This window comes from Lampetra fluviatilis, chromosome 32 (assembly GCF_964198595.1).
Source record: "Lampetra fluviatilis chromosome 32, kcLamFluv1.1, whole genome shotgun sequence".
In the NCBI taxonomy this organism is placed as follows: domain Eukaryota; kingdom Metazoa; phylum Chordata; class Hyperoartia; order Petromyzontiformes; family Petromyzontidae; genus Lampetra; species Lampetra fluviatilis.
Window position 1 is genome coordinate 11,782,696 of NC_136306.1, and position 27,382 is coordinate 11,810,077.

General features: G+C 45.5%; 1 protein-coding gene across 1 annotated transcript; it reads right to left on the reverse strand.

Moving 5' to 3' along the window:
• Positions 1-506: 506 nt before the first annotated feature.
• On the reverse strand, positions 507-27,382 carry LOC144943771 (nicotinamide phosphoribosyltransferase-like). Its single transcript, XM_078871597.1, has 11 exons — positions 27,185-27,382; positions 16,096-16,252; positions 12,743-12,846; positions 11,623-11,751; positions 8,826-8,984; positions 7,674-7,804; positions 6,810-7,038; positions 6,304-6,423; positions 5,412-5,552; positions 4,966-5,091; positions 507-4,438 (listed from the first exon to the last, which is right to left on the reverse strand). The coding sequence occupies exons 1-11, from the start codon at positions 27,230-27,232 to the stop codon at positions 4,274-4,276; spliced, it is 1,509 nt and encodes a 502-aa protein (XP_078727723.1). The 5' UTR covers positions 27,233-27,382; the 3' UTR covers positions 507-4,273.

The window sequence follows — 27,382 nt, forward strand, 5'->3', positions numbered from 1 at the left end:
GGTTGGTTAGGCAGTGACGAGGCAATGCGACTCATGAGATACCCCTTCCGTTAAGCGCTGCATACACACATCTGGTGGTAGCCTACACTCTACAAATACAATCACTAGGTGCTGTTAAACTTCACATGGTCATGTCTAGCAGGCACTCCAATTAGCGAGCAACAGAAGATAGTATTTGAAAAAGAGAAAGCTTAATTATTCGTTATTTTGGGACAGCTTTTATTAAATTGTCCAATTTAGAAAAAAAAACCTTTAGGGTGTTGTGTTCACAACAAACCGAACGGACAGTGACCGACAAACACATGCAAACCATACCCACATGTGTACGTGTGACAGCATAACAATTATTACACATGCTGCTGCTGCCTCTTCAGTAGGGTCTTAACATCACACTCGAGACGCACAATGACAGGGCTGCAATGTGAGGAACAGGACATTGTAAGTTGAACGGAATCAATGTGTCAATGGTTTCAGAATGGATCAAACACGAACTTTTCTAGTTTATATATATATTTGACAGTTAGTCCTGAAGTTAACACTTTTTTAAATTGCAATGATGAAAGTCTTAAAATACGCTTCAAATCAGACCAACTATGTCGTCTCAAACAGTGTGTGCTCCTCCCACGATCGATGCTTTTAGTGTCGTGGACCGGCCATCGGTGACATTAACTGCTTACAATTAAAAACCTAGTTTTACACGTTGCTATTTATAGCTGTTGGAACTTGTAGGATTCATTGGAAAGGCAACATGGAGCTTATGGAGTTTTCGAGATGAATCCTACAAATGCCCAGAAATATTTAATATCCACGTCATTTTGTGCAGCCCAAGGGCATTTCACGGACGCCATTATACATCGTAATTTTTTATTACAAAAATGTTATTTCATCTTGCAATTCAGAGTTCTTTCACAAATGTACTCCATAGCTTTGCGTATATTCCAACATTAGCATCTCAATAAAAAAAACGACTGTGAAATGATGATACCCTCCTCGCAGGCAGATTTGAAGAATGCTTGCAACAACATCACTCGGAGACATTAAGTGGAAACATCAATCTGCAAACACATCCCTCATCTCAAGTCTTGCAAGCGACGCACGTTTAACACTCACTCGCGTGTTCTGCCGATGAACAGCGCAGCCAGAACAATAACAAGTGCCCGCAAAGGCATTTATAAAGAGTTCGTCTTGAACAGTTCACCGATTGTTAAATGAACCTACACCGGGGCTAATTACTCAAGCGCAAGATACGCTCCTTGCGTTCATTTGAACTACGAATCGTTGTACTTATAAGCAAGTTACGTAACCATATGCGTCAATATGCAAACCGTGGATGGTTAGGCAATTTATTCCCGTGATAAATGTGAAAAACGAGCTTTTGTCATTGTTGGTACCGAAACAAACATGCGGCCAAACATGGAAGGATGTTGTACTAATGAACTCGGATTAAAATGATTACTACTCGACGAGCGACAACGCGTTTTAGCCACACGACCAAACATTCGGTAATACAAAACGGCAAAAAACAGTCGCACAAAAATTACCCATAGATTGTGATTACGTGTTAACAGCTCCATTTAAAATCAGGTAATGGGGTTTCATTTATTCTGGTCTCAGCACATGGCCAATATTTAATTCCTCGCTACGCAGACTCGCAAGCAGCCACGTGTGGGAAAAAAAACACACTTCATATTCGAATTTGAATTAAGTTCAAATCATCACAAATACATTCACACAATTTCTTAATTGTTAACCACATTTAGCCGCCCAAGGCGGCAAGGGAGACGTTTCCAAATACTGCGTTACACCTCCGCTCAATAGACATTCGGACTCCAACGGCGCGAGTAAAATCCACACGCACACGACAATTTGGCATTCAATGTCACTTTTTAAATCGAGCATCATTTTCTGGATTATAAAAAATGCAAAAAGTACCGCACAAACATGGAGTCGTCCGATAAAACAAAATTTTAACACAAGATTAAAAGTGAAGGTGTTCAGATTCACACAATTTCTCAACAGCAACATTTACGACCATCCTTGGAACCCATCGTACATAAAAAAAAAAGATTAAAATTAGGCCACACAAATAACCTTAGGCATTTCCTAGTCTCTTGTTTGCTAAATGTAATCTCCGCGACTAAAAGTATTAAGCGGCATACGTGGTGAACGTGTTAATGCCTCGTTAGAAACATTGGCAAAGTCTTTATAAATAAGGTTAGTCACAACAAATGTCCTTGGGAGTAATTGGGAACAGAGACATCAACATAAACTATTGCAATGCCAGTTCTTTGCGAACATTTGTAACCAAGCCAAGCTTTGAGATGAAAATATCAAATTCGCAGCAGGAGTCCAACTACCAGTTCAGCACAAGCCAACGTGAAGCCGCGATAATGGAGCCCCCCCTCGCGGCTGAACAGTGTATTTCACGAGACCAGATCTGAGACCAAGCATTCAGGCAAATCAAGGAGACAATCACGAACGTTTTCAATCTCCACGACTCGGCAAGACGACAGTGACGGCCTCATTGTCGACCCATCTGATGAAACCAACTCTCGTGCACACACTCGCTCGCACACACACTCACACACTCTCTCGCACACACTCACTCACACTCTCTTATTTACGTCACGCCCACGCGCAGCTTTCAAATGCAGTTGTTTATATTTATTCTTATTACACACCAAAAACATTCACACACACAAAAACACTCCTTAAATATAGCACTGACTGCATATACAAGGGGCACCAGACGTTAAAGAAAAAAAAAATCACAATTGTAGGAAAGATAAATCAAGACTAACAGCTTCTGTACAACACATGGACACGAATCCACATGGCTGCCGCACTGCGTATCGTAATCATATCCTAGATTAAAATGTCCAGCCAGCGCACAATAGAATATGTTAAGATCAAGAGCTAGTTTGACTGCATGCCAACACGGGGTATAAATTGGTCCATCACAGATGCCGCCACAGAGGTTGGTTGGGCCACGTAATCACGCACACACCATTCTCATTAGTGCTTGGCTTGTTTTTTTTATACAGATATGTGCACAAGTCCAAATATTTTACAATTTAAAAGCAACAAAAATGGTTCTCAGTTAACCGCATGTGTAATGTAATTTGTGGCAGATAAATGGTAATTTCTTGCCAGGAGAGGTAAGAACTGAAAATTATATGGGTACGTGGACAATGTCCATCTTTGGAAGCGTTCTTATTATTGTTTTCCTGTTGGGTGTGGTGGTGGAGTGTTGATATATTTATTGTGGGGCTTTTCCCCTCCAATTATGGGCAAATCTTTTTTAAAATGGACAGGCATCGTATACGCACTAAATATTTTTCGTCTTAAGTAAAGGACAAATCCGACAAAACATTGTCTAAGAAACTTTCAGCTTCATACGCCGCTGTTAGTGTAGGATACTTTGGGACAATACGCCAACGCCCATTTGCAATGGCAATGTGAATAAATTACAGTTTTTTATTTTAAAAAGTGCCACGTTCAACTATTGCGCAGGGGAATTAATGTTATACATAAACTACTGTGTGGATGAAGAGAAATCTGCAGCCAAACCGCATCAAGTAAAACCCGGGCACACAGTCGAAGTCAAAGACACACACGTGTGCAAGTTGTTTTTTGATCGGTTAGTCCTACGAATTAAAATCTACATCTCAATGAGGTGCCGCGGTTAGAGCACACAATATTAAAGTTGCGAGCTCAAATTCCAGTCGAGAATCAAATCCGCCGTTTGCCCATTTGATAAACAGAGCAGCAGCACTGGTTGGTGGTTGCCCATGCACGCGTTTGATTAAGAAAACGAGACCCCCTTCATTGTAAAATTTCCCATTAAAATCGCAATTGGAAAATACCAGATGGGAAAAACTTCATATATTCATGAAAAACTCAAATGCATGGACAATCAACAGTAGTGGTCCCATGCAGAGACCGACCTCCACCACGACCAGTTGGCATTTGTACCAAGAGCTCGGGATTTTCTTGCCACAGGGAGACCACCTCGGGCCTTCTAGTGCTCGACTAAAGCAGGAGAAAAACTCTGAACATTGACTTGGCATCCCAATGAGAAGCAGGCATGAGTTTTTACAGTGGCTCATGGGGCAGCCTGAGCGGACGGAAGGGGCGTGGGAGTGGACGAGTGGGGGTAGGCGTTTGGTTCGGTAGGGGTGGACGAGTGGGGGTTGGTGTTGGGTTCGGTAGGGGTGGCGTGGGGTGGACGACTGGGGGTGGGCAACTCCGGTGGCGACCCCCCCCCCCCCAATCACGCCGCATTCCCCTCCCCGTCCTGCGTCTCCCACACGCGCCGCCGCTCGCTCTCGCGAAGCCGCTCCATTTCCGTGTCGCTCAGCGCCGCCCTCTGCCGCACGTCCTCGAACTGGTAGTCGCTCATCAGCACGCCGTCCTCGAACACGGTCACCAGCACGTCCTGCGCGGCAAGGGGCGGGATTAAAAGGGCAGAAAGAGGTGGATGGGAGCAGTTAGAGGAGAGTGCTTTTGGGAAACTTAATTTGATAATGAAAGCAACAAAGCAACGTTCCTCAAGCAGAAAGATTTTAAAGCAGTGAACATGACCTGTTACGATGTACACACACTGACAAAGAAAACCAAACAAAATCTAAGAAGTGGCCGATTATAAATAAATAATATTATTTCCAAAAACCACTGCGTGCTTTTGTCTAATGAAAAAGCTACTGAATTGACCTTGGTTTGATTTAAATAAAGTTGATTAATCAATCCGGCAGCCCAGCAACATGTCTAACTGGCCTTATGCTACCGGTGGTACTCTGAAAGGGCACAACTGGTCTGGAGTTAGCCGGCTTAAACAATGCTGCTGGAAACATTGAGCCACAAGTCCCACAACACTGATGGGACCAAAATGCGATTGTGTTAAGAGACGAAACGATGCCCGTGTTGTATTATTTCGTGGCCTCGGCATGGAGTGGGGCGACGTACGGTGTTGGGGTCCCCACGCCCCTCTTGCACCGTGTGGAAGGAGCCGTCGGGCGTGCGGTGCAGAGACAGGCGTCCTCGCTTGGAGGCCTTGCCCGGGTCCGTCACGGGGTTCTTGTACACGTTAATCTGCCACGAGACGGAGGCATTCAACACGGCAAGGCAGTGGCAAGATACGGTGCCGGAGGGCACCAAAGTGTGGAATTGGGCCACACTCGCCCTTATTTACGAGAGACACACACACACAACGCCGTCATTCATGGACAACAAGATATTAAGCGGTGCTTGTTGTCAAATTAGGACCACACTGCGCACACTTGCTACGACTCAACGGTGAACAACATCTCCCCGTCTGTTCCAGCCCGAGCCTTCCACCGGCAATCTCTGGGCCTGTGTCAACCCGAGTCTTACCCCGGCGATCTCGCCGTCTGTGCGAGTTCGAGGCTTACCCCCTGACCAGCGATCTCCGCGTAGCTGCACTTGAACGAGCAGTTGAGGATGTCTCTGTTGACGCGCTGCAGGATGGCGCCGCCAGCCCCAAAGGCCACGTTCTCCACGCTCCAGCGCTCGCGGTGCAGCGCTCGCAGCACCTGCGGGGCCACGCGACCGTTCAAGTCCCCGGTTAGGCAAGTTGTGCGTGTGGGCGTGGTGTGCGTGTGGGCGTGTGGGCGTCAAACGAATCGTTGGGAGCAGTGGCGCAACGGTTAGCGTACTACGCTACGGACCCGGTGGCCTTGGGATTGATTCCTGGTCACGGCTAACACCAGCAAGGAGTTAAACACGAACTGGGCCCGAGTCCTAAATAAGTCGGCCGTAAACAAGCACGTGGTGTGCAAGCGCCAGCAGTGCGCGAGACGATGGCGCTTGGGTGTGGTGCAGACTGCACCTCTCTCCCTCGTGCATCATTCTGGCCTTTATTAGGCGTTCACTAACATAATTTGCTTCAACAGTCGAAACAGCAATACAGGAGAACATTGTCTTTGTACAGATTTCCCTCTTCATGCGGGAAATGCGTCTGCAGAGTAGTGCACAGTACACATTACACAGTAACATACACAGTACACACAGTAAACATTACACAGTAACATACACAGTACCCACACACACAGTACACACAGTACCCACACAACGTCGTCCCACGTCTGACCGCATAGCCACATGTAAAGTTAATTCAAACCGCATAGAGCGAATTTTTGGTAAAAATAGGTTAGCCGCATATACAACGCGACATCGTACAAACACCGAACCCGCATAGAGAGAGGGAAACCTGCTTATCGATAGCGTCCATCTATCTCAGGCTAGGTAAAGTTACAGGTGCCAATGCATCAGTGTGCCAGCTACCTTGACGAGCGTGTGCGTGCCAATGCCGTCGCCTTGGATGACCCGCAGGTAGGGCGGCAGCACCTTGAAGCCGCGCTCGTTTATCGTCGTCCCAAACTTCTCTCCGAGGATGTTCAACACCTACACACACACAGAGGGGCCATCAGACTCGACGTCACGAGGTGTGAAGCGGGATCGTGATCCATTGGCGCCTTCCGATGTATGTGTGCATGTACACTGAACTTCTTTCGCACGGTATGTAGCCAACCGTGCTAAATCGGAGGGGCGCCAATCCCCTAAGAATCACAAAGTTGCCCGAGTTTGGCTCAAATGAGGAGACGACCTCTGGTATCAACAATGAACCAACAATTTTAAAAAGGTGACTTAGCATGTTGAACTTCTTTTGCACCATACAGAGCCAACCGTGCTAACCGGACGTGCACGTTATCGACACGGATCGTGAGCCCCCTCCCCCCTCCTTCACGAGACGTGCGTGGCCGCCCGTCAGCCGGCGGTCGGCTGCCTACCTTGAGCACCATGATGACGGGGTCGCCAGAGTCCGGGCGGATGATGAGCGGCGCCGCGGCGGTGCGCGTGCTCGCTACAAAGTCGTGCAGCTCCTCGCCCCAGATGTGCTCGCACGCGTTGACGATGTCGTAGCTGTCGCTCACGATGGACACGGGCAGCTCGGGGAACTCCTCCAGGATGTAGCGAAACGCGTCGCTCTCCTTCTCCTTGCCCCACGCCGTGATGTTGCTGCGCCGTGTCAACGTGCGCGTGTTACGCAAGCGGCCCCCGGCTTTAGCGCAGGGGTTATTTTATTTTATTTTACCAGGTAAGGTCCACTCAGCTGTGGAGCTCTTTTTCAGAAGCGACCTGGCTACAAATGATAGCTCAACGAATTGGCCTATCACGTGGAAATAATTTATTGCAAATACTCTAAACGTACGATTCTAAATATGGAGGACCCGGAGAAATATTCACGAGACGGGCAAACCTCCAAATATACAGGCGTAAGGGTCGGGATTGAACCCACAACCTCCTGTATACCAGGCGAGGTAATTAACGCGTTCCCCATCCCTTAACATCCCGCCACCGTGGCGCCCACGTTTCGCTGGCAATTACAATCAGCTTCAGCAGGGGATTTGCCAGAATTGTTAAGACGTCTTCCCGTTTCGGTCTTAACGTCGTAATCAAATTGTAAATGTTGTGGGTTGACTCTCCGACGCACCGGTGCTGACGTAGTAACCAATTGGCACGTTTTGTTGTTCACGTGACGTGTATGGTGGTGGCGGGTTTAACGACACATTTAGATTTACGCGATCTAACCTAAAACAACCCTTATTATGGGTGGGGAGGCGGGGGGGGGTTGAGTTTGGTGCACCGCCCACCTGTGTTCAGAGGCTGGGATCGAGAATCCGGCCATGGGCGAGCCGTAGTATTCGTTGGCGAAGAGGTTCGCGGCCATCGTGTCTGTCCCGCAGAAATTGATGAGGTGAGCCGCGCCTCCGATGCCTGCCGACTAACAGGGGAACAGGAAATCGCACGGAGACCTCCGGCTCAGTCTCACGGACACTACAGGGAGGGCAGTGCTCTTCGCGAGCACGGCGCAGAGAGCGCGCCGAGCGCGAGACCATCACTCGGCAGTTTGGAGAGAAAAACCACAATAAAGATCGCCCTAAAACACGAGCAGCTCTTATCTTGTGCATACACACACACACACCTAAGCGGTATGTCCCACGTTGTTCCAAGTGGGAATCTTCATTATTTAGAAGAAAATATAGAATTTAAAATCATGGTGAAGTGCATCTTCATGGCACTCGCAACAATCTGATACAATCTAATACATTAATACAGTGATTGTGATTACATCATGCTACGGAGGAATGCATTAACTTTTCAAAGCAATGTATTTTTGGCTTTTTCCACAATATTTTGAATTGTGGCTGTCAGCGTCATGTAAAAAGGAATTTTTGCAAGGCCGTACATCTCACACCATGCCACGGAACAATTAACCTCAAGTGATATTACAGAACTACTACTGAGATCCCATCAAGCGACCTCTGATCCACACTCTGTGCTGGACTTTACCCACACAGCCCGCTACAGGAGGTGGCCATCGCAGGGCAGTAGATCCACGTACAGCCTTTCATCAATCCACTGCTGGATGACGGCGACCCCACGGCATGTGGGTCGTGGGGATGTTTCCGGCATATTTCACTCTGCTGGTGGCTCGATAAAGGTGGGGAGCGTAATGGGTCCACCCAAGTACAGCACAACGATAAAGTGATGCACTTCCCTCTGCAGCTCACGTCTGCACCCACAGCCTACAGCACAACCTGCTGCATGTGGCGGTCAACCATCAAAGAATCTATCCCGGAGGGCTCAACCCCACTTTGGCTTCTGAAATGTGAACACATCGGGTGCATACCGGGCAACTTTGTCATAAGCAGCTCAAGTATGCGTGTGCAAAATGGATGCGCGTGTGCACTCGCACAAGGTGCGTTTGTGTTTTGAACCGAAGCCCTGGAAACACGACGCACCTCGTGTGACGACACGCCGCGATACCCAAAGTCGTGCAGCTTGAACTCGAGGCCCTTGAGGCTGCCGGACGTCTCCTGCAGGTAGACGGCCAGGTACTCCTTCTGCTTGCGCGAGTTGGTGGCCACCGTGATGGGGTACCACGCCTGCACCAGCAGCGTCTGCGGCACGCGGGAAGCGGGAGCGCAGAAAGGGGTCCGGGCACAGCAGCGAGCGATATACTCACCGTGAACAGGTGTAGCCCCACAATTGCTTGCTCACGCCACTGCTGGTGGTAGATAGTGCCCCTCTAGAGGGTGTTTGGTCTACTCTTCCACACTGGCCAGATGACTTGGAGAATGTGGGAATACCTAAATGTTTAGACCCCACACGCGACTTGCCGATTGACTGTTGCGAACCCATTTATAGGAGGCGGTGGGGGGGATTTAAGAAACTTGCACCGTCGTTTCAACTGCTATGTCACGAGACCAAACCGGTGACCTCTGGATGTCGTTACACCATGGCAAGATCCCTGTATGATAATAAATTACAATTTGTTGTTGGAGCCTCGGTGAAATAACGCATTGCGCGTTGAACCCAGTGATACAGAGATAGATTCCTGGCCATGGCCAATGTCAGTGTCGAGCGATGTCTATGGTGCCCCCCCCCCTCTTCACCATCCTACACTGAACAACAGCGAGACGAGCGGTCAAACACCCGATGTGTGTCCACAGAGTGCGTAGAGGCCTTCACGCGGCAGTGGACTGACACAATGAGCTATACAAGTATTATTATTATCATCATCATTCTTTCTTTTATTCTCAGAACCCAATTTAATCACAGACGGCTGCCCAGATTAAAAAGCAGGATCTCAGTGCTGCCCAGACACCGCTACACTGCCTGGCTTTGGAGATTCTCCTTGGCCACACTGCGATGTCTGTCTCTCTCGGTAATCAGCTCTCTTCTTTCTATCACAGATTCAAACCATTGCAACCTCCTATTTCCTGCCATCTCCGAGGCTGTCTTGCCATGTTCTGTTCTTCCCATCGAAATCGCTTACCCCAACCCTCCATTGCATTCCTAGAATTCCCAAATGCACCTGCATTGAACGACAGGAAGATACTTGTCTTAGAGCTGATTTATTGAAATCCAGGTCTCTCACCCATTAGCAAAAGAAGATAATCTTCCAGGAAGCCAAGATCATCTACAGACACTGGGAGAGTGCTAGCTACTGCTCAGTGCTATATTAGCCACCAACTAACCACCTCACCATGATATCAGTACACTTGAGAAGCTGGTTTAATTAAAATGACCAAAACCTATCTGAATCCAGTACCTCTTCCTCCTACTCCTCCTCCGATGACAACGATATCTCTCCGATTGAACCAATTTCCAAGGACATATGAAGACTTCACAACTTGCCACTGGTTTTGTACACTTGCCAAGTAAATGCCTGGCAACAGTTTGGCACAACGGGGCTGATAACAGCCGGGCCAGACATGTGTTCAGCTCCAGCAAGCTTGCAACCACCCGCGCTCGCGACGCACAACATATGCATCTTCACTTAAAAAAATGAAAATGACTTGGCAACGATTGCTACACTCCATTGGGGTCCTTAGTCTAAGAATCCTGCACTGCGGTGGGAGAAGTTACGTTGAGAGAATGTTTAGAGTTGTTATCGGCCAGGGACTTTGAATAATTATTGCCTCCAGAATCCAACAGCTGTCGCTTCCCAAAACAGTGCGGAAATCACTGCCAGCCATTTTACCGAGGCCTATTAAGCTTCTCTCAAGCTACGGGACACAGAGGATATTTTAAAATGCACCCAAGATATTATCACTGTCATTATTACGTCAATTTTTGCCAGCACAGCTCGCAGTTGTTAAACCACGATAATAATCCGGTAGCGGGGATTCTGGTGATGGTGGTAGCTGGTAATGCTGATTGTTTGGTTGCTACACCACCGGCACATAATGGGGCTACTTTTGCAATAAAAAATTCAGAGATTTATTTTATGTCTCTGTGAAAGGCAGGGAACTGACACTCCACCATCAATGAAAGTAATAATGGGCATATGGAATAAATGTGGGGTTGATGCACGCAAGTTGGACATTACTCCTCTGAAAAACTTGGCATGATGGCTCATCCATCCAAGCCGATTTGAATACAACAGTGCTCACAATTGAGATGACAATGAAGTACGTCGACATTGCATTTGTATTTCTTTTACTGTACATAAGGGACATTTCGGAATGCTTAACTATGCATGTCAATGTCTCATTTGTACCGTCGGTCTCCATGTCGCCCCACGTATGCCGTCTCATTTGTACCGTCTAGTTTGTACGCTGGATCTTGTTTGTGCCATCTCATTCATTCTGCCCACTAGTTGTCATGCTCAGTTTTGAGGACCAAGACAAAAATCGATTCTGTATTCGATCCGTAAACATGAACTGACATTTAACTCAACCACAAGAATGATTCACCTTCCATACTTTCAGGTACCTAACAGCGAGCACAGCCCCAAGGCCAATAAAGGTGTGGTTTCTGGTATGAGCGTGTGTGTGCGTGTGTGTGCGTGTGTGTGCGTGCGTGTGTGTCCTTCACTGGTCCTGGGTTTCCCCGAGGTCGACTTTGCCTCAAATAAGTACCGAGTGCAATGTGTAAAAACATTGCCACTTGGGAAACAAAAGGTGGAAGGGCCTGGTGCTGGCCACCAACCCCCCCGTGTGCCGAGCCGACCTTCATTGGGTGCTACTCGCTAACAGCACTTGCCCCAACAGTTTGTTAAGGCTATACGGGATATCTTTATCTTCGTCTTACCTCCACCCAGCTGGTCAGCCAAAAGCAGGCGGGGTCGGTGTTCTCCACGGTGAACAGGACGTTCCCGACCGGCACGACGGTGCCTTCCGGCACTGCCTTGATGCGCAGAGGCAGTTTCCCATCATGCTTCTGCAGAAAGAACAAGGAAGTGGCTCCCTCCATCAGCGCGGAGTTGCGGGTCGCCATCATCACCTCCAACAGGACCGCGCACTACGTGGCATCAAGAAACCACTACTTGGTTTCTCTTGTGCCACTACCGTCACACCCGTTGCTCCCATGAACAAGGAATTATTTATTTAAGCAGTGTACAGCGTTATTGTGATAAGTATTAATCACATGCATATGCTATTGTTTTCGTGACCCGGGTCTCTCTGGAGAAATAAACTTTTGGTCTCAATGGACAAATCATCAGCGGCCACGGTCTATCAACTGCTGGATGAAAGATTTCCCATGCCGTCGCCATGCCTCATGGTCCCGTGATGCCACAATCTGCGTCTCAACGAATCCCTTCGCTCCATCTCTGCAGTGTTCATCCTCTCGGGCACATTCCGTCCTTTGCCTGCTATTCCACCACCAGGCTCGCCCATCGGCCATCATCCCTTGGAGCCACACGTCCTCTCAGAGCCCACTTACTCCTCCTCACAGTAAATACGACGCGTCTCCGATTTGCATGCGTTTCCCAATCCATATACTGCAGCGGTCTTTCAGTGTAATGCAACTCCAAGCAAGCTTTTTGTGCACTCGTCAGAATGGGTTCTTTTTTCTTTGCCCAGTATCCACTCATCACAAAGTGTAATACGCAATGAATGAAAACTCCCTCCGTCGGACACATTTGCCATGCCGATTTTCACGACCAAGTTTAGACTCTCAAAAAGTCTGTCCTGCTCTTAATCACCTTTTCATTTAATCACTTATAATCAGGATATTTATTTATACTGGAGAAATCTGACGAGCTATAAAGCTCTTTTCACAGACGTCCAGTAGATCTTGATCTGCCTTCAACAATTCCTTAGATTCTGCTGCATTTTAAGGATGTTCCCCAAACGTGTATATATATATTGTACACGGCTTCTGTTTTGCACGTTAAACATCCGCGTTCCACATTTACAAATCGTGTCACCTCTAAGATGTGCATCCATCCAGCTTCGTTGAAAATAGGTTGACCAAAGTGCTTCAAGTAAAACTCCTTCGCGTCCTCAATCTTCTTCCTCGACACCACTTGGCCTGCGAATGAGAGGTGGAATTGGGTCAAATGAGAGTCACAGAGCTGAACAAACAAACAAAACAACCAACCCAATAAAGTATTACCCCTCGGTATAATTGCATTTTTTTTAATCGAGATTTTAGAACTCCTGTCTTTATAACTACTTCCTGTTCAAGTACGTTGTCCTTCCCCCGCACCTCTGATTGGCAGGGTTGGCCACGTATGGTAGGAAGGAATTTCAATATACATGCATCATTATGACTATTTAGAATCGTAATTGGACATCCGCAGGACACGTCGCTAGAAGGGTGATGGCCGGTGATCAAAACCTGCGTCATACTGGCAGCCAAAGGAGGGAACATTCCTGAGAGGATGCTTGCTTTGGAGAGAGAAGCGTTCAATGGGCTATTTGGCAGTTGCAACGAAAGACCTTGGAGAGATGGCGATAGCTTTGGAAGGTCTTTACCCTGCAATGGTTGCTGCTGCTGATGATCAATTTGAAGAGGGTTCTGTGCATAATCTGTAGAGGGAGTGGATGAAGGCTCAAGGAGGAAGAGTTGCCGATGTCCTTCGGTGACCCTTGGGAGAAACACGTGGGGGAGCGGTGCATCGCGTTGCGCCATCCGTGTCTCTCTCATGCAAAGGCTGATTTAGCCAAAGGAATGCTCGCTTACTGGACGCTGGCCAAAATCTGCGAGCCAATCTGTTGGCTATAATTAAAAGGGAGTGTGTGTTCGTGTTAATCACCACGGCCGGATTAGTGGAGGAGCAATTGATGAGGGTTTCAACATCTCTTTTGCCGATTAGCAGAAAAACTTGACGGGAGAAATGATTTAAGCCTGTCGAATTGTTCAGGTTTCGTGAACACTGTATTATTCATGTCAAGCAGCTCGCTGGACTGTGCTGTAAATAGTGCACGAGGTTGAACGGAAAAATAAATCCAACAATAGTGCTAAACAATTATTTTAACCACAGCTTCGGTGAATATTCAATCGACTGGCACACTTTTATTCTGACACGTAAAAAAAAAACACTACTGTAATAAAAAAAGAACCCACTGAAATCGGTACAGAACAAGGGTCACTGTCAATTCACCAAACCGGGCATTTAATTTCACCAGCTTTGGTTTGGAGGAGCCGCATCTCGTGGTTGCAGTCGCTGACGTACACCCATTACACACAGCAATCAATTTAAAAACAACTATTTTCTAAACAAGTGATACGGTTTATGTATCGTGAGCTGAACATATTAATCAATAAAATAATCCTCAATTCATTTGCCAATACATATTACCTTAGCTACATCAAAACAGACCACATGGTTTAGTGATGTCTTAAAACGATTTTTTTTTTACGGATTTTTGTCAATCTGGTGCAGGTTGACAACCCTCCCCAATGCGATGTCACCATGGGGGTTGCCTGTGACCTTACTTCACCACTTGTCAATACACAGCTGGTGACGCTGGGGGCCAGGACTGGTTCAGATATCAATCGTCACTGTTGCTAGCCGTGGCCGGACATAAGAGCCCGTGTCACCCGGTTTGTAACGCAGTGCATGCTAATGAATGTGCCACAGCTCCACCCGATATAGTGCGGAGTCATTAAATGGAAGGTTTTGAAATTATTTATGGGAATATAAAAATGACATACCGTAAGGCCTATCAATCTGATAAAGCGGTAGAATTTGACAGCAAGGGTTACAAAAAACTCACTCTTTAAATTGTATGTTCCAAAAAGCTTCGTTGATCGTGTTGAGTCTATCTTCAAAAAGATACCATACCTCAACATGGTTACCCCCAAGATGCACTGTGCTAGCAACTTTTGATGATTCTACGCTGAATACAAACGAGTTTATTGCCAACATCTTTTACTGTTGGGGGGGTTTGTCCGTTACTCAATATATATCAATAGGAAACTGTGTAAAAATTCAAGAATCTTCATCAGGAAATTGATACATTTTTATTTTGACCAGGGTTCCATGGTGCCTAGTGCAGTCTCCAATTATTATTCACTTCATCATCTCTCTCGCCTCCATCGACTGCATTCTATGAAGGGCCACTGCCCACAATGACACCCGATATAGAAAAGGTTGCATTTTAAAGCAGTGGTATTGACACACGTGTTGAGTTTTTGGTTTTTGTGCTTGTGCACGATTGAAAAATAATTTGACAAAGCAAAAATGGCTGGGAATAATGAAAGCCATTCAAAAGAAATGTACGATTGATCTTCACATGCATGAAAGGCACTCCTGAACGCAGGTGGCACACCCTAGGTCTTGGGAACCACGCCTAATAAGCACAGCACATGGCCCATAGGAGGATTAATGACATCTAAAAAACGCATTTTTTTTGTTAATAACGTCTCAAATTAGAATCATGACAAAATCACCCAGAGTGCAGCCAATCTAAAGACGCTACACAGAGCCAAGCTTGGATAGTTGTCAAATGGGCAACCACCATGGTTAACAGGTGCTATAGGCTGCTGCTGCTGTAGGGCAACGTTATGAGTAGCAGGTGTCAGTGCAGCGATATCCATTGTTATACTGTACTTGTATGATTCAATGTCTACGCTCCATGCCTTTACCAACCTGCACTAACCAGCATAGTGGAGCAATCCCACGACCGACACGTACACACATCACGAGAACAATGTTATTATGTAAACTAATATCATTGACTCGTCCATTAATAGCGCACAGATTCCCAAGGCCCTTTCAGGAGTGTCCTATATTTGGACGTTTAATTATAATGTCCCCATAAACTGTGTGCACCCATGACAGTTCAGTTCATGATAAAGGTGCAGTGAACAATCTGGTAAACCGGTCAGTTACACAAACATCTGGTTTGTTGAGATATTGACTGCACTGTACAAAGAAACCAGACCATATTCTTTCGATTTTTAACAGTTGGACAAGAGTCAAACATCTAAACAACAGACGCAAGGCCGTTAATTAGAGATGCGACAATTCATCGATTAACATTAAAGCTCAGGACACGTGCGTTACACTCCACGTTTAAAACTTGATTTTGTTTTTATCGCGGGAGGGGGCTTATCGTGACATCCCTAGCCACCGATAAAAATCTTTTCACGCACCTCCGATGAGCACGGTTGGCTACGTACGGTGGGAAAGAAGTTCAACGTACATGGATACATTTTCCTGCAAGATACCATCAGGAATACGCGTGCGCGCGAGGAATAAGCGCGTATGAAACGAGCGTGCTTTGCACTGCGATGCGCCCACCGAGGGCTTGCGTGCGTGCAGAAAGGCACCTGCGAAGTACTTGCGCAGAGTGTACTGAAGACCAAAGACGACCACCTCCCCGAACTTGACCTCGCCGTCCACGGCTCCGTTGAGCTTCCCGCCGCGGCACTCGAAGTAGGAGTAGACGGTGGTCGTGTTGGGAGGGTACTGCTTGTAGTGCGTCACCTGCGCACAGGAACGGGAATGATAGTCATGATGGAATGTACAACATTTATCTAGAAAGAAAGCTTTACAGCTCAACGGATTCCTTCAGATTAAATATTTACATTCTGATAAGGATTTCGGTTAAATCTTGACCGAAAGCTTTCGTGACTGCAGAAATTCATATTCTTTGGGTGTTTCGGTAAAGTTACGTAGAACCAAATAACTAAAACAGCCTGCCTCAGCAGCTTTCCCCCTCCTTTTCTACTCCCGATGACGATTGCTTGTGTTGCGATCGAAACGTCGTAGTTTTTTTGTTCTTTGTGAGACTTTACCGAAAAACCCAAAGAATAAGGATTTGGCTATTTTGGTTTATTTTTTACAAACCCATGTTAAGCATGTAAACTCTGGACCCAGTTTTACCCTTTTTGGGGTTCATCAGCAGTCCAATAACAATTACCAACGGTTTACAAGGTGCATTTTTTCTATATTCCAGGCCATGATCTTAATAGTTTCAAAAGAAAAAAGTATGATTTGGATAATAAAAAAAATATATATAGCCACACATCAAAATTTTAGAGGAGAATCCTCCTGCATTGGGATGTTTGAACAACAGCATTTGAAGAATTATTTTCTCATGACGGAGGAAACCAGAGTACCCAGATATAGGAGCACAGAAGTACAGTACAACTAAACATGTTGCTGTTGAGGCCCCTACTGCCCACAACGAGGCCCCACAACAAAGCGTCACCTGTATAAAAATAGCAGTCATTGTCGAAAACGTGCCAAAAGGTCGTCATGGTTGAGATGTTTGGATCCTCAAATTCCTTTTGTAGTTGGAGCCCACAGGGCCCAGAGGGAAACGATGCATACGAATGAACAACACTGAAAATGCATACAGATAGGTCAGCCACCCACTTGCTGGACTGCTCCCTATGGCAACCTTGTTGCCTCATAGAGGAGTGTCTCAGGCACACGGATGTTCATTCAATGTATAATCTAACAACCCCACATCAGAGTTGACAGATTACAGACGTCTGACACTACACCTGCCTATGCATGCAAAACAAGTTCCACACGCGCATACTGCGCCATAAAAATATTATTTAGAATTTATCAAGTGTTTAGGCTTGGGCAGGACACTTCGCTGGAAGGGATAATGGCTGGTGGTAGAGACCAGCAAATGAGTGCCGGCTAAAGGAGGGGCACAAGCCGGAGGGAACAAGTCTCGCGCAGAAATGGAGCTACGACACATTAAGGTGTCATGTGGAGGCACTCGGTGGATTCTTACATTGCGGGTCTGAGCGATGGCGATGGCTCATCGAAGCCTTCACCCAGCAGCGAAATTATGAAAGATTTAAGATAAAACTTGCACTAAAAAAAATACAGAAAGCGCTGACTTAGTACTTTCTGTACCGTTAAGGAGGAATGGAATGCACCAATGCTTCCTCTTTCTGTTACGCAAGCTCTAATAAAGTATAAAAAGACTCTCCTCTTTGTGAAATACTTTTGAAATGAATAGTTCACGGAGAAGAGTCAACTTTCGTGAACTCGAGTAATAGATTTCAGGCTGGGCAAATCTAAAATCGCTTTGCATTGTCACATCTGAAAATGAAAAAAAAATTAACCATCAATTCGCATTATTCTTGAAGATGAACTTTGCACGCCAACACGTTCCATTGGGCCTGTCTGCAATCACAAACAGCCTTGACATTGCAAAAACAAACAAAAGGAGAGTTACTTGGTTTGTGTGGTAAGCTCATTAGCGGTCGTTATTTATCATGGGAAATCAAGCCATTAAAAACAAGCAGAGAGTTTACAGGGCAAGTGTATTCTTCCTGCACAGTATTACAGTGACAAAGGCCTGTTTTCTAAAATAGTAAGCCTGACATACAAAACAATGTTTTCTCATGTTTATGTCCAATGTGTGCGTTGCCTAAATCACCAGGATTGTGTCCATCTCATATCTTGGAAGCTAAGCAGGCTTCAGCCTGGATGATCCTTGGATGGGTGACCATCATGAAAAATCGGTGTTCCAGACTGCTTTGGAGCTACGTTGTGGGCAGCAGAGGGCAACGCAGAAAACTTTCCATTGGTGCAATTTGCCATCCGCCAGCTGTGCTCATCACCATCACAAAACTGGACAGTGAAATATGCTCCTAAAAAGTATTTAGGAGTCTTGATAATTACAGGCAGTGGCCCCCGAGATACGAATGCTCGACTTACAAACATCTGCACTTATGAAAGAACCGCCATAAAGATGTTATTATTTCACAATGTGGAACTATTTTATTCGGCGGAGCAATCCTCCACGAGATGTAATGAGTCCCAGCATCCTCGAAATGCCCCTTCCAACAAGGAAGCCAGGATCAGGACTTGGGGTTCGTGAAAATATACATTTAATTTTCTTTTCTTGTTACGTTCTTTCATTTACTATACAGTATTTATTGCAGTATTACACACAAATGCCGTCTCATTTATGAGTTTAAGAATGCTTCCCTTTCTTGTCGAATCCAAACACATTTTTATAACACTGACCGAATGTACAACTAAGTTCTGAGATACGAAAAAAAAATCTACTTACGAACGGGCAAATTACTTGCTAATGTTATACAGTATGTAGGCTAATGAAGTGAACAAAACACTGAAGAGGAAAAAAGGAGAAAATACAAAATGGGACAGTTGAGGGAAATCCTGAATCTAAACAATTCCAAGGGGTGGGAATTGTGACATGTCCACAATAAAAGTAGTTTTTACATTTACAGATACCATGAAGACAGATTTTTAAAAATCATACTTTTCCTTAATTGCTATGGATTTGTTTATTTATAATTAAACAATTTGTAATGCTGAATACGTAATTACCCCCAAAACCTTTAAGTTTTAATCTGCCAGTTGAAGTATCATGGTTTGTTATTTTTTAAAGTCTAAGTGCCTGGCACCTATTTGTAGTGAAAGCCACGAGATGGGATTTGTTTTAAATGAACGCTGCATTGTTATTGTGGCATCGCGTTTAGCGGACTGCGCCACGAACCGGGCCACCCCAGTTAGATTCCTGGCCACGGCTAACATCAGGTCACAAGTGATATCTGAACTGGCCCCGGGCTCCCCCTTCCCCAACCCGTACTGACCAGCGTGGTGAAGTATGGTTAAACAGCCCCCATTATCGACACAGCGTGGGAAGGCGTTCAGACTGCCAATGATGCACTTAAAATTATACCAGCCACAAAAGCCATAATGCAGTAGGAGGATAAACACGTCTGTGGATTGTATATCACATGCACAATGTTTGCATTGAAGCCAGCAAATAATCTCTAGAGTCTGAACCCTTTCAACACTGGAAGCGTGCAATGTCTGCCGTTAACGCTGTAGGCCTATTATACTACTATATTTACCCAAGAACGTCAGTGTGTAACGCACGTGACGTAACTCCACGTCGACCAGCCCCCCTCATCATGAACAGGTTACGTCCTTCAAATGGACCCCCCTCATTAATAATCATGAGTCGGTGACGTCACTCCACATGGGGTAGGGTGGGCGCCTCCTCCCCCTCCTCAACTCACAACCCTCACTACAAGGGCAGAACCCTCACATCGCGCGATCTCCGTAACGCTGTTGAGACGTAGAAGTAAAAAGGACGTCATGATGAAAAAGGGATTATAACCTTAAAATAAAATAAGTCTGTGTCACCGCGGCCTTACACATTGCACACGAATTTATGCAGTGAATACCACGTCGCGGGCTGCTTTTCGCTTGCAAGTTTCAGATGTACTGCCATACACCCGTCCTTGGACGGGCTAAAGGCTCGCTGTAAAGAATCTCAAATAACAAAAACATCGAAAGCTAAAAAAGAGATGCGGCACTGCGATTACTTTCTCACCCCACTGCTGGTGAGGTGGCCTCCCCTAGAGGGAGCTCTAGAAGGCCCCTCTCGAAGGTATTGGCCTACTCGTTCATACTGCGCAGGCATCTTCGAAGATTTGGAAATACCCACACTTTACCCCACCACATGAAACCTTGCCAAGTGGACTAACCAGGGTGTAGTAATTCATGCTCTTGGGGTGACAGCTGTGAACGAGTTTGAGAGACTTGCACTCTTGATTCAACTGGCGTGTCAGGAAATCAACTCGAACCGCACCACAGGCGATTCACTGTGGTGTATCCATTTATACTTTAAAAATGGACAGAGTTGGGGGGAGTTTTTGTTTTTTTACAAATTTTCCCAACGTTTAAACTGCCGTGCCAGGACATCGAATCAAACCGACAACCTCTTGACTGCAAGTACAGTGTGCTAAACGTTACCGCACGGAAGCATCCCAAATCGATTACCTGACAGCAAATCTAACCGAGGTCCACAAAGTCAGTCTAACTTTAGCCCCAGCTATGGCTGGCAGCGAGGATGCTGTATATACGATCTAAATAAGGCAGGAGCTGGCACAGATCAAAGTACTGTAACTGCTGACAGATGATTGCATGTCATTGGTAAAGCATTTGCTTGGAGCCACGTTTGTCCTTCTGGCAAGGGCTTCTATTCGCTTTGCGGAAATCCACCCCATTCTCAGCAGGACGGCGACGTCACTCTGCGACAGCGTCACAGCATAACTGTTCGTTTACAACTTGAAAAACTCGCGAGAATTTAACATTTGCATAATGAGGTTTGTGCACAAAAGTCATGCCGTAGAGAAACGACACCGTAATTAAAACCGATTTTATTTCTCAAGTCTATTTATACTTTCCTAAATTAACATATTTCCAAAATAACACGTCACAACTCTGTACGCCAGGCATTATCTGACAACAGAAACTCGTTCCTGTGTGCTCTCGGCCACTGTTACTTTGTCCGACCTTGTTTGTGTGCGTATCTTTGAAAGTTTGTTTGAGCACCAAGCGGCCTGTGGTTGTGGAGAAATTTTTGTACTTGGCAGAGGAAGAAAAAAAAATCGCACCTTAGAATTTAGTTTAAAGTCCAGTTACGTAATTGAGTGTTAAGTCTCCCAAAGCTCTGAGCTCATTACGTTGGCTAGATTTATTTACCATTTTAATTCATCTGTTGGTTTCTCAGAGAGACCATAGGATACAGGTGATTCCACAAAATATAATACATTCATTCGTTCAAATACAAAACCTGTCACAAGCACAGGTGTAGTACAGAGTGTCTTGGACAAACAGCCACTGACTCTGAGACACAAAAGACAAATGATTAAAATATACAAACACCTACAATACTTTAACCCCACCATACACGACCTGCCAATCGATTAGCTGCGGTGCAACCATGTACAGTATACTGCACTGTATACTGCTGGGGTTAATAGAGGCGAGGGGGGGTTAGCTGAAATTCAAACATTTCGTCGTCATCATTTCTGGTCGAATATTTTTTTTCAGGTTTTACATGTCGATTCTAACCTCTGAAAACCTCCCAATAAATACTTTGGTGAGGATCAGGGTTCGTGGTGGGTATCTTTGTGAACCATTAAACCACAGCTGCATACAAGCGTCTCAAAGAGACACCGAAAGGAACACGGAAGAAATATTGCTCAATGGAGGCGAAATAAAACCTAGACGGAGTTGACCTGGTGGTTGACCTCCGAGTCATCGACTCTGGGTCCAACTGCAGGCAGCTATCGTGATTAAATAGGGCCTCAAGTGTAGCGAGTTTATGATCTGAACCTTGACGCCAATAATGACAAACGTGGCCAGCCCATAAGATTTAGTTCCGATCTTAAATTTGAATAAATCCCAGCTCTGAGGAAAAAAAAACCCATCAGTTGATTGTCATGCGGTGAACATTACTCCATGCAGAGCAGGCAAGAAAGTGGAATTTGTATGTGTATTTAAAATCCTTTGGTGGCCCATTATCACCGAGGCTGAGCGGTTTTTTTGTTAAAGCATTACATTGTCATAGCAAGGACTCATCTCATAGATTGGTCAATTATATTTCAATGATGTACACGTGATTACTTCCTCATTAAAACAATGATTTTTAGACATGTATTTTCAAGGTTAGCGTGGTTGAGGTCATGTACTCTGCAGAAAAAAAATGATACAAAAATATTTTAAGATTTTTATGGTTCAGAGCTTTACCAAATTAATTCTACTGGTAAAATATCCTAATGGATTCTTAGGAATCCTTCAATAACGCCAAGAGCACAACTGGGATACAACGTTATTATGCTATGCGTTTGTTTCTTTTAACAATATTTAAACAATATTTCCCAGTCACAGCAAAAATAACGCCAAAAACCCCCTTAATAACATTGAAGGTACTTTCCTCAACGTATCCGATATGCTGTGAATAAACCGAATTCAGGATATAAAACCGGACGTAAAAAAAGGCGTCTTGGTAGATAGGCAATGTACTTGAAATCCAAATTTTGTTCAATAATCCAGGAACAAATATGAAATAGATGTATAGTACATGTGCAGATGGAGAGCCCTTTTCAAGCCCTGCTGGATGAGGGCTTATCCATGCCGTGCAGCACTCAGGAGTTATTTTACCCTACTCCATGGTGTAGGCAGCAGGGAGCATAGAAGTACAACACAACTGTGGATTTCTTGTCACTTCCCTCTGCAGCTGACCCCTCACAAAGTAAACCTGTTCTGCATGATGGTCACACACAAAAGCCCTATCCAGGCTTAACCCTGCCTATCTTGGGAGATCTGATGAGATCAGGCGTATTCCAGGTGATTTGGTCCTAGGCGTGAAAACAACATGGCCCACAAAGCACGGATCATATCCAAAACAGCTGCCGAGAGTCTAGTTACGTGGGTTTAATACGTGCCTTACTGCAATGACCTTCACATCACACATCCTTTCAGGCGCGTCCATTAGGAATACAGTGCACTGTATGGCGGTGTCAAACCGAGTCGGATATACCCATTGGCAACCAAAAGTAAACGATACACACTCCTTTCAATTCATTATAAAGGGTTTGTACCAGTAGTTTCCTAAAAAAAAACTCATGGGCCTCTGAGATCCGACACCAGGACACAGGCGGGTGGTTATAGAGGTAGTGGCGGAGAGGCAGCAGGGAAAGAAGACCCCAGCTGTTTGCACTGTGTGTTTAACCTTACTCGCATGGAGCAACTGTGCAGTCTAAAACGAACCCGGCATACTCCCAAGGTTATTTGTGCCTGCTCGCTGTTGGTAAGGGTTAATGGAAAGGTCAGCGCATGCATTCTGCATTTACAATACACGCCAAAACATTTTAGTCCATCCACTGACAAAAAACACACCGCAGTTTTTCTCAGTTAATTGGGTTTCAGTCATTTTCCAAGAAAGCAAAATATAAAATGCATTTGTTTAACCGTTATTAATATTGCAGCATCATTATGTTCTGCTTGCAAGAGAGAGGGCTTGGACAAAGTACAGAATATCAGGAACATTGTTACACACGGTACACGGATTAAACATTTGCACAAACTGAGAACAAGTGCCAATATTTGTGAAAATGTTCTGATAAACGAAAAACTAAAGTACAAAGGCATCATTCTCAGCCCTTTATCCAGTCTTTGGTGGATGAAAGCCTCCCCAGCTACTAATCATATTTCGCCATGCTGATCAGCGTGGGTTGAGGCAGGGAAATCCATGACAGAATTAGAAATCATGCCACACATGTTAGCCATGGCCGAGAATTGAACTTGGGTCACCGGGCTCATAGCGCAATCCGCTAAACAATGCACTATGAATCTACCTCTAAAGTATTATAACATAGCATTAGTTTTAATACTTAAAACATTTATAATTGCAGTATCGCAGCATAACTATGCAAAGAGTCAGCTGTATACAAGCCAACCATGGCATCACGCCAGTTTCACAAAACATTCACAAACCAACGAAAAAGGGGAAATAAGTTGTTACATTTGTGGATTCATAATGAAACTGAAATTTAAATACCTTAAGAAACAGACTACAAGCCAATACGCATATGACCGAATCAAAGCATAAAATGGACCAAGCTCTATGTGCATGGTATTCAACAAGTATGTTATTTCACCAAAGTTACATCAGAGTAATATTGCGCATTGGCAAATGGTATTTGCAGTGTCATACAATACTTGTTACTCCGGTGTTAAAGTTGTTCAACTGGAATATACACATTCTTCCTGACAAACACGTGTTTATTACTCTCAAGCACCTGTTATAAAAGGGTATTTATTTGCATAAAACCACGTGATTACGGTTACTGGGAATGCTATGGCAAGTTTAATGACATCAGGTCTTGCACATCATGAAGTGTTTGTGCATTGTATCGTTGTTGCTGCGATGCCCAAAACAGTGTGGTAGTTACTCTAAAATGATATACTGCCATTTGTCAATCGACTCTCTTAGGATGAAGGCCTCCCCCACTCCGTGTTGATCATGTGGGGTTGTGTTTGACGACACTTCAACACGCGAGTCAGTGTAGGGGTTAAGGGGGAGGTCATTGACCAGGAGAGAAACTCGGGCTGCCGGCTTCACTGCCCAATGTGCTACTTCTAAACAAATTACCAATCGTTTTGCAGAAAATAAGTGGACAAGTGTGGAGTTTCACCGATTTAAACCTACTCACAACCACGGAGGTGTTATGGGTACTGTCTTCAATTCACATCGTCTAACAAGGCGGTTGTGTCAAGCCAGTTTCAACATCCTCTTTTCGGGAACTAAAGACCCCACACGGCCTGGCATTCCAGTATCACAACCTGTTTATGACGTAGACGACTTTAAGCATCACTGACGAGAATGTTCAACTGCATCAGCAGGGTCTCCGTCATCATGTGCGTTACGTCAAATGCCCTATGGTGTTACTAAAGGCCAATCTGTGACAGATTGAGTCATGCCTATGCTCGAATCAGAAAAATATTAAAACCAATCATTTTGCGCATCCATTATATCATAGCCCAGAAATGTAGAAGCTTTACGAATAAGGCAGGGTTACCCTTGAGTGTTAAATGCTTTATGCCTCATGCTAAGAAGTGAAACATACATACCCGTCCTATCATCAAGTTATTTGCCTCTCAGTGTGACAATACCATTGTAAATGGAGCAAAGTCCGCTATGAGTTATGGCGATGGCAATAAAGTTCTCACAATATATTAACTTCATGTTAAGGATCAAGACTTGTTCAGAAATGTAAGACAACTGTATATGGAATATTGCTGCTAAGGATTCCATTACTGTATGCCAAATATTTACAAGTGTCCCCGTGTTCAAGTGAACAATGCACACTAAACTTCTTCGGTGTTCCTGATCCAATCAAGGCAATTCCATGTTTCTATGGCGAGGATCAGTCTCTTCACAGGACAACCAATTAACTTGTCACCAAGTGCTCACCATGTAGCCAATTGCAGAATAAACGTAGTGCAGAAATTACACTTCCACAGTGCTGCCATCACGCAAATGTAATGTACAATCTAAAACAGCACCTTTATATGGACAATCATTTTCTAGAGGGAACTATAGATGGCAATCGTGTTCTAGAAGGGCAAGACAACTTTCACTTGGCATACATGTTGTTGGCTGAGATTTTTCAAGTTGCGTGCAAAGACTCGACTACTGAATCTTTAAACATGCTTTCACAGTCAGAGGTTGATTGGTTTCCCTCATTTTGGACAAGATCAGCATACTGTTGAAATTGCCTTAAGTCTCGTGCTAATAATATGAATCAGAAACAATTGCCAACATCAGTGGACCAGGTATTGTACCTCCTGCAAACAGTTGCATTAAAGCGAGCAGAGTGAGGCTCTACCAGTGAAGAGCAGAGAAACGTACACATGGAGGCTTCGTCATTTCTTTCAAAGTTACGAGACCTCTCAAGAACAGCCATGGTCGCTCCACTGTTGGATGAATGTCACCACCTCTCACGACCGCGAGTTGTTTTAATTCACCCGGCCAGGGTCTCGCACTCGGCCGTTCATCTTCACCACCATCATCACCCGGCATCACTTTGGCCGTGTCCCCTCCTGCCCAGGCCCATCAACCCACTTCTTATCACAGGATAAATTATTATATTATCAGAAGCGTGTTTTCTTGCAAGTGCACCCCCACGTGTACGTGTGGTTAATGCAGACAGGATTCTTTGCAAATAAAAAGGTTTATATTTGGCGTTTGAACATCTTAACACCTGTTTTATCGCCAGAAATGGTAAAACGTATTCTTATTGTTTCATAAAAGGATGAATTACATATTTAACCTGCTCACGTCTCCGAATGCAATTCTAAGCATGCATCCCTGAGAGCCGATTTGCATCATTGCAATACATGCAGTGAATACAAAGACAGCGTTCTAAAGGGGTTATCTATAGAGTCACGATAACATCAAAGGTCCTACACACAAACAAAGTCGCATGCTCAATGTTGTCAATTCGACGTGAAGCTAGCGAGGGTGGCCGCTCGCCTCCTGCTTCAGCCCAGCGACAGTGGCGGCGTACATTCCACATTCGTGCGGCGGGGAAAGTCCATCCACTCGACACCCACCGCTGAAGGTAGTGGATCAAATTTCGGAAAAAAATGACGTTAGCGCCGTAATATGCACGAATATCAGCCACGTAAAGGATTGCGAGTGATCTGTAGCCCGCGGGCCCCGTCTGGACAAGCGACTGGGCATCGCAACACGACGCGGCAAGGCGCCGCCGCTCGAGGTTCAATGAACGGCGAAGGCCGCGGACGGCCTCGCTCGCCGCGCCACCAAGAACCCTGCCGACATTCACACAACTACAGACGACGGGGGCGGCAGTCTCCACGATTCGTGGTTTCTCTCTCTAAATAAACGAACACAAACACGCGGCGCTGTTTGTGTTTTAGTGCGTGGGGCCTGCCCAGAACGACTGCGACCGGCGCCGCTTTGTAAATGGCAGCGCGCATCGGCGGCGCCTCCGAGTGAGAGACACAGAGAGAGTCGCCATCTAACAACAACAATAACCCCAATAACGAGGTTGACAAGGAGCGGTGGGACAGGGGGGAGAAGCGGGGCCAGACCTTGTACGAGTCCGTGGCGAGGACGATGTTGAAGGACGCTGCTGCCATCTCTGCCGCGTGCGCGCTGGGAGCCGCTGCGTGGTGCTGCTGCTGCTCAGACTCACTCAGACTCCTCTTCCTGGAGCCCCGTTGAGGGCGTCCACACGCCGCGCCTTTTATACACTCACCACCACCACTACCACCACCCACACACTACAC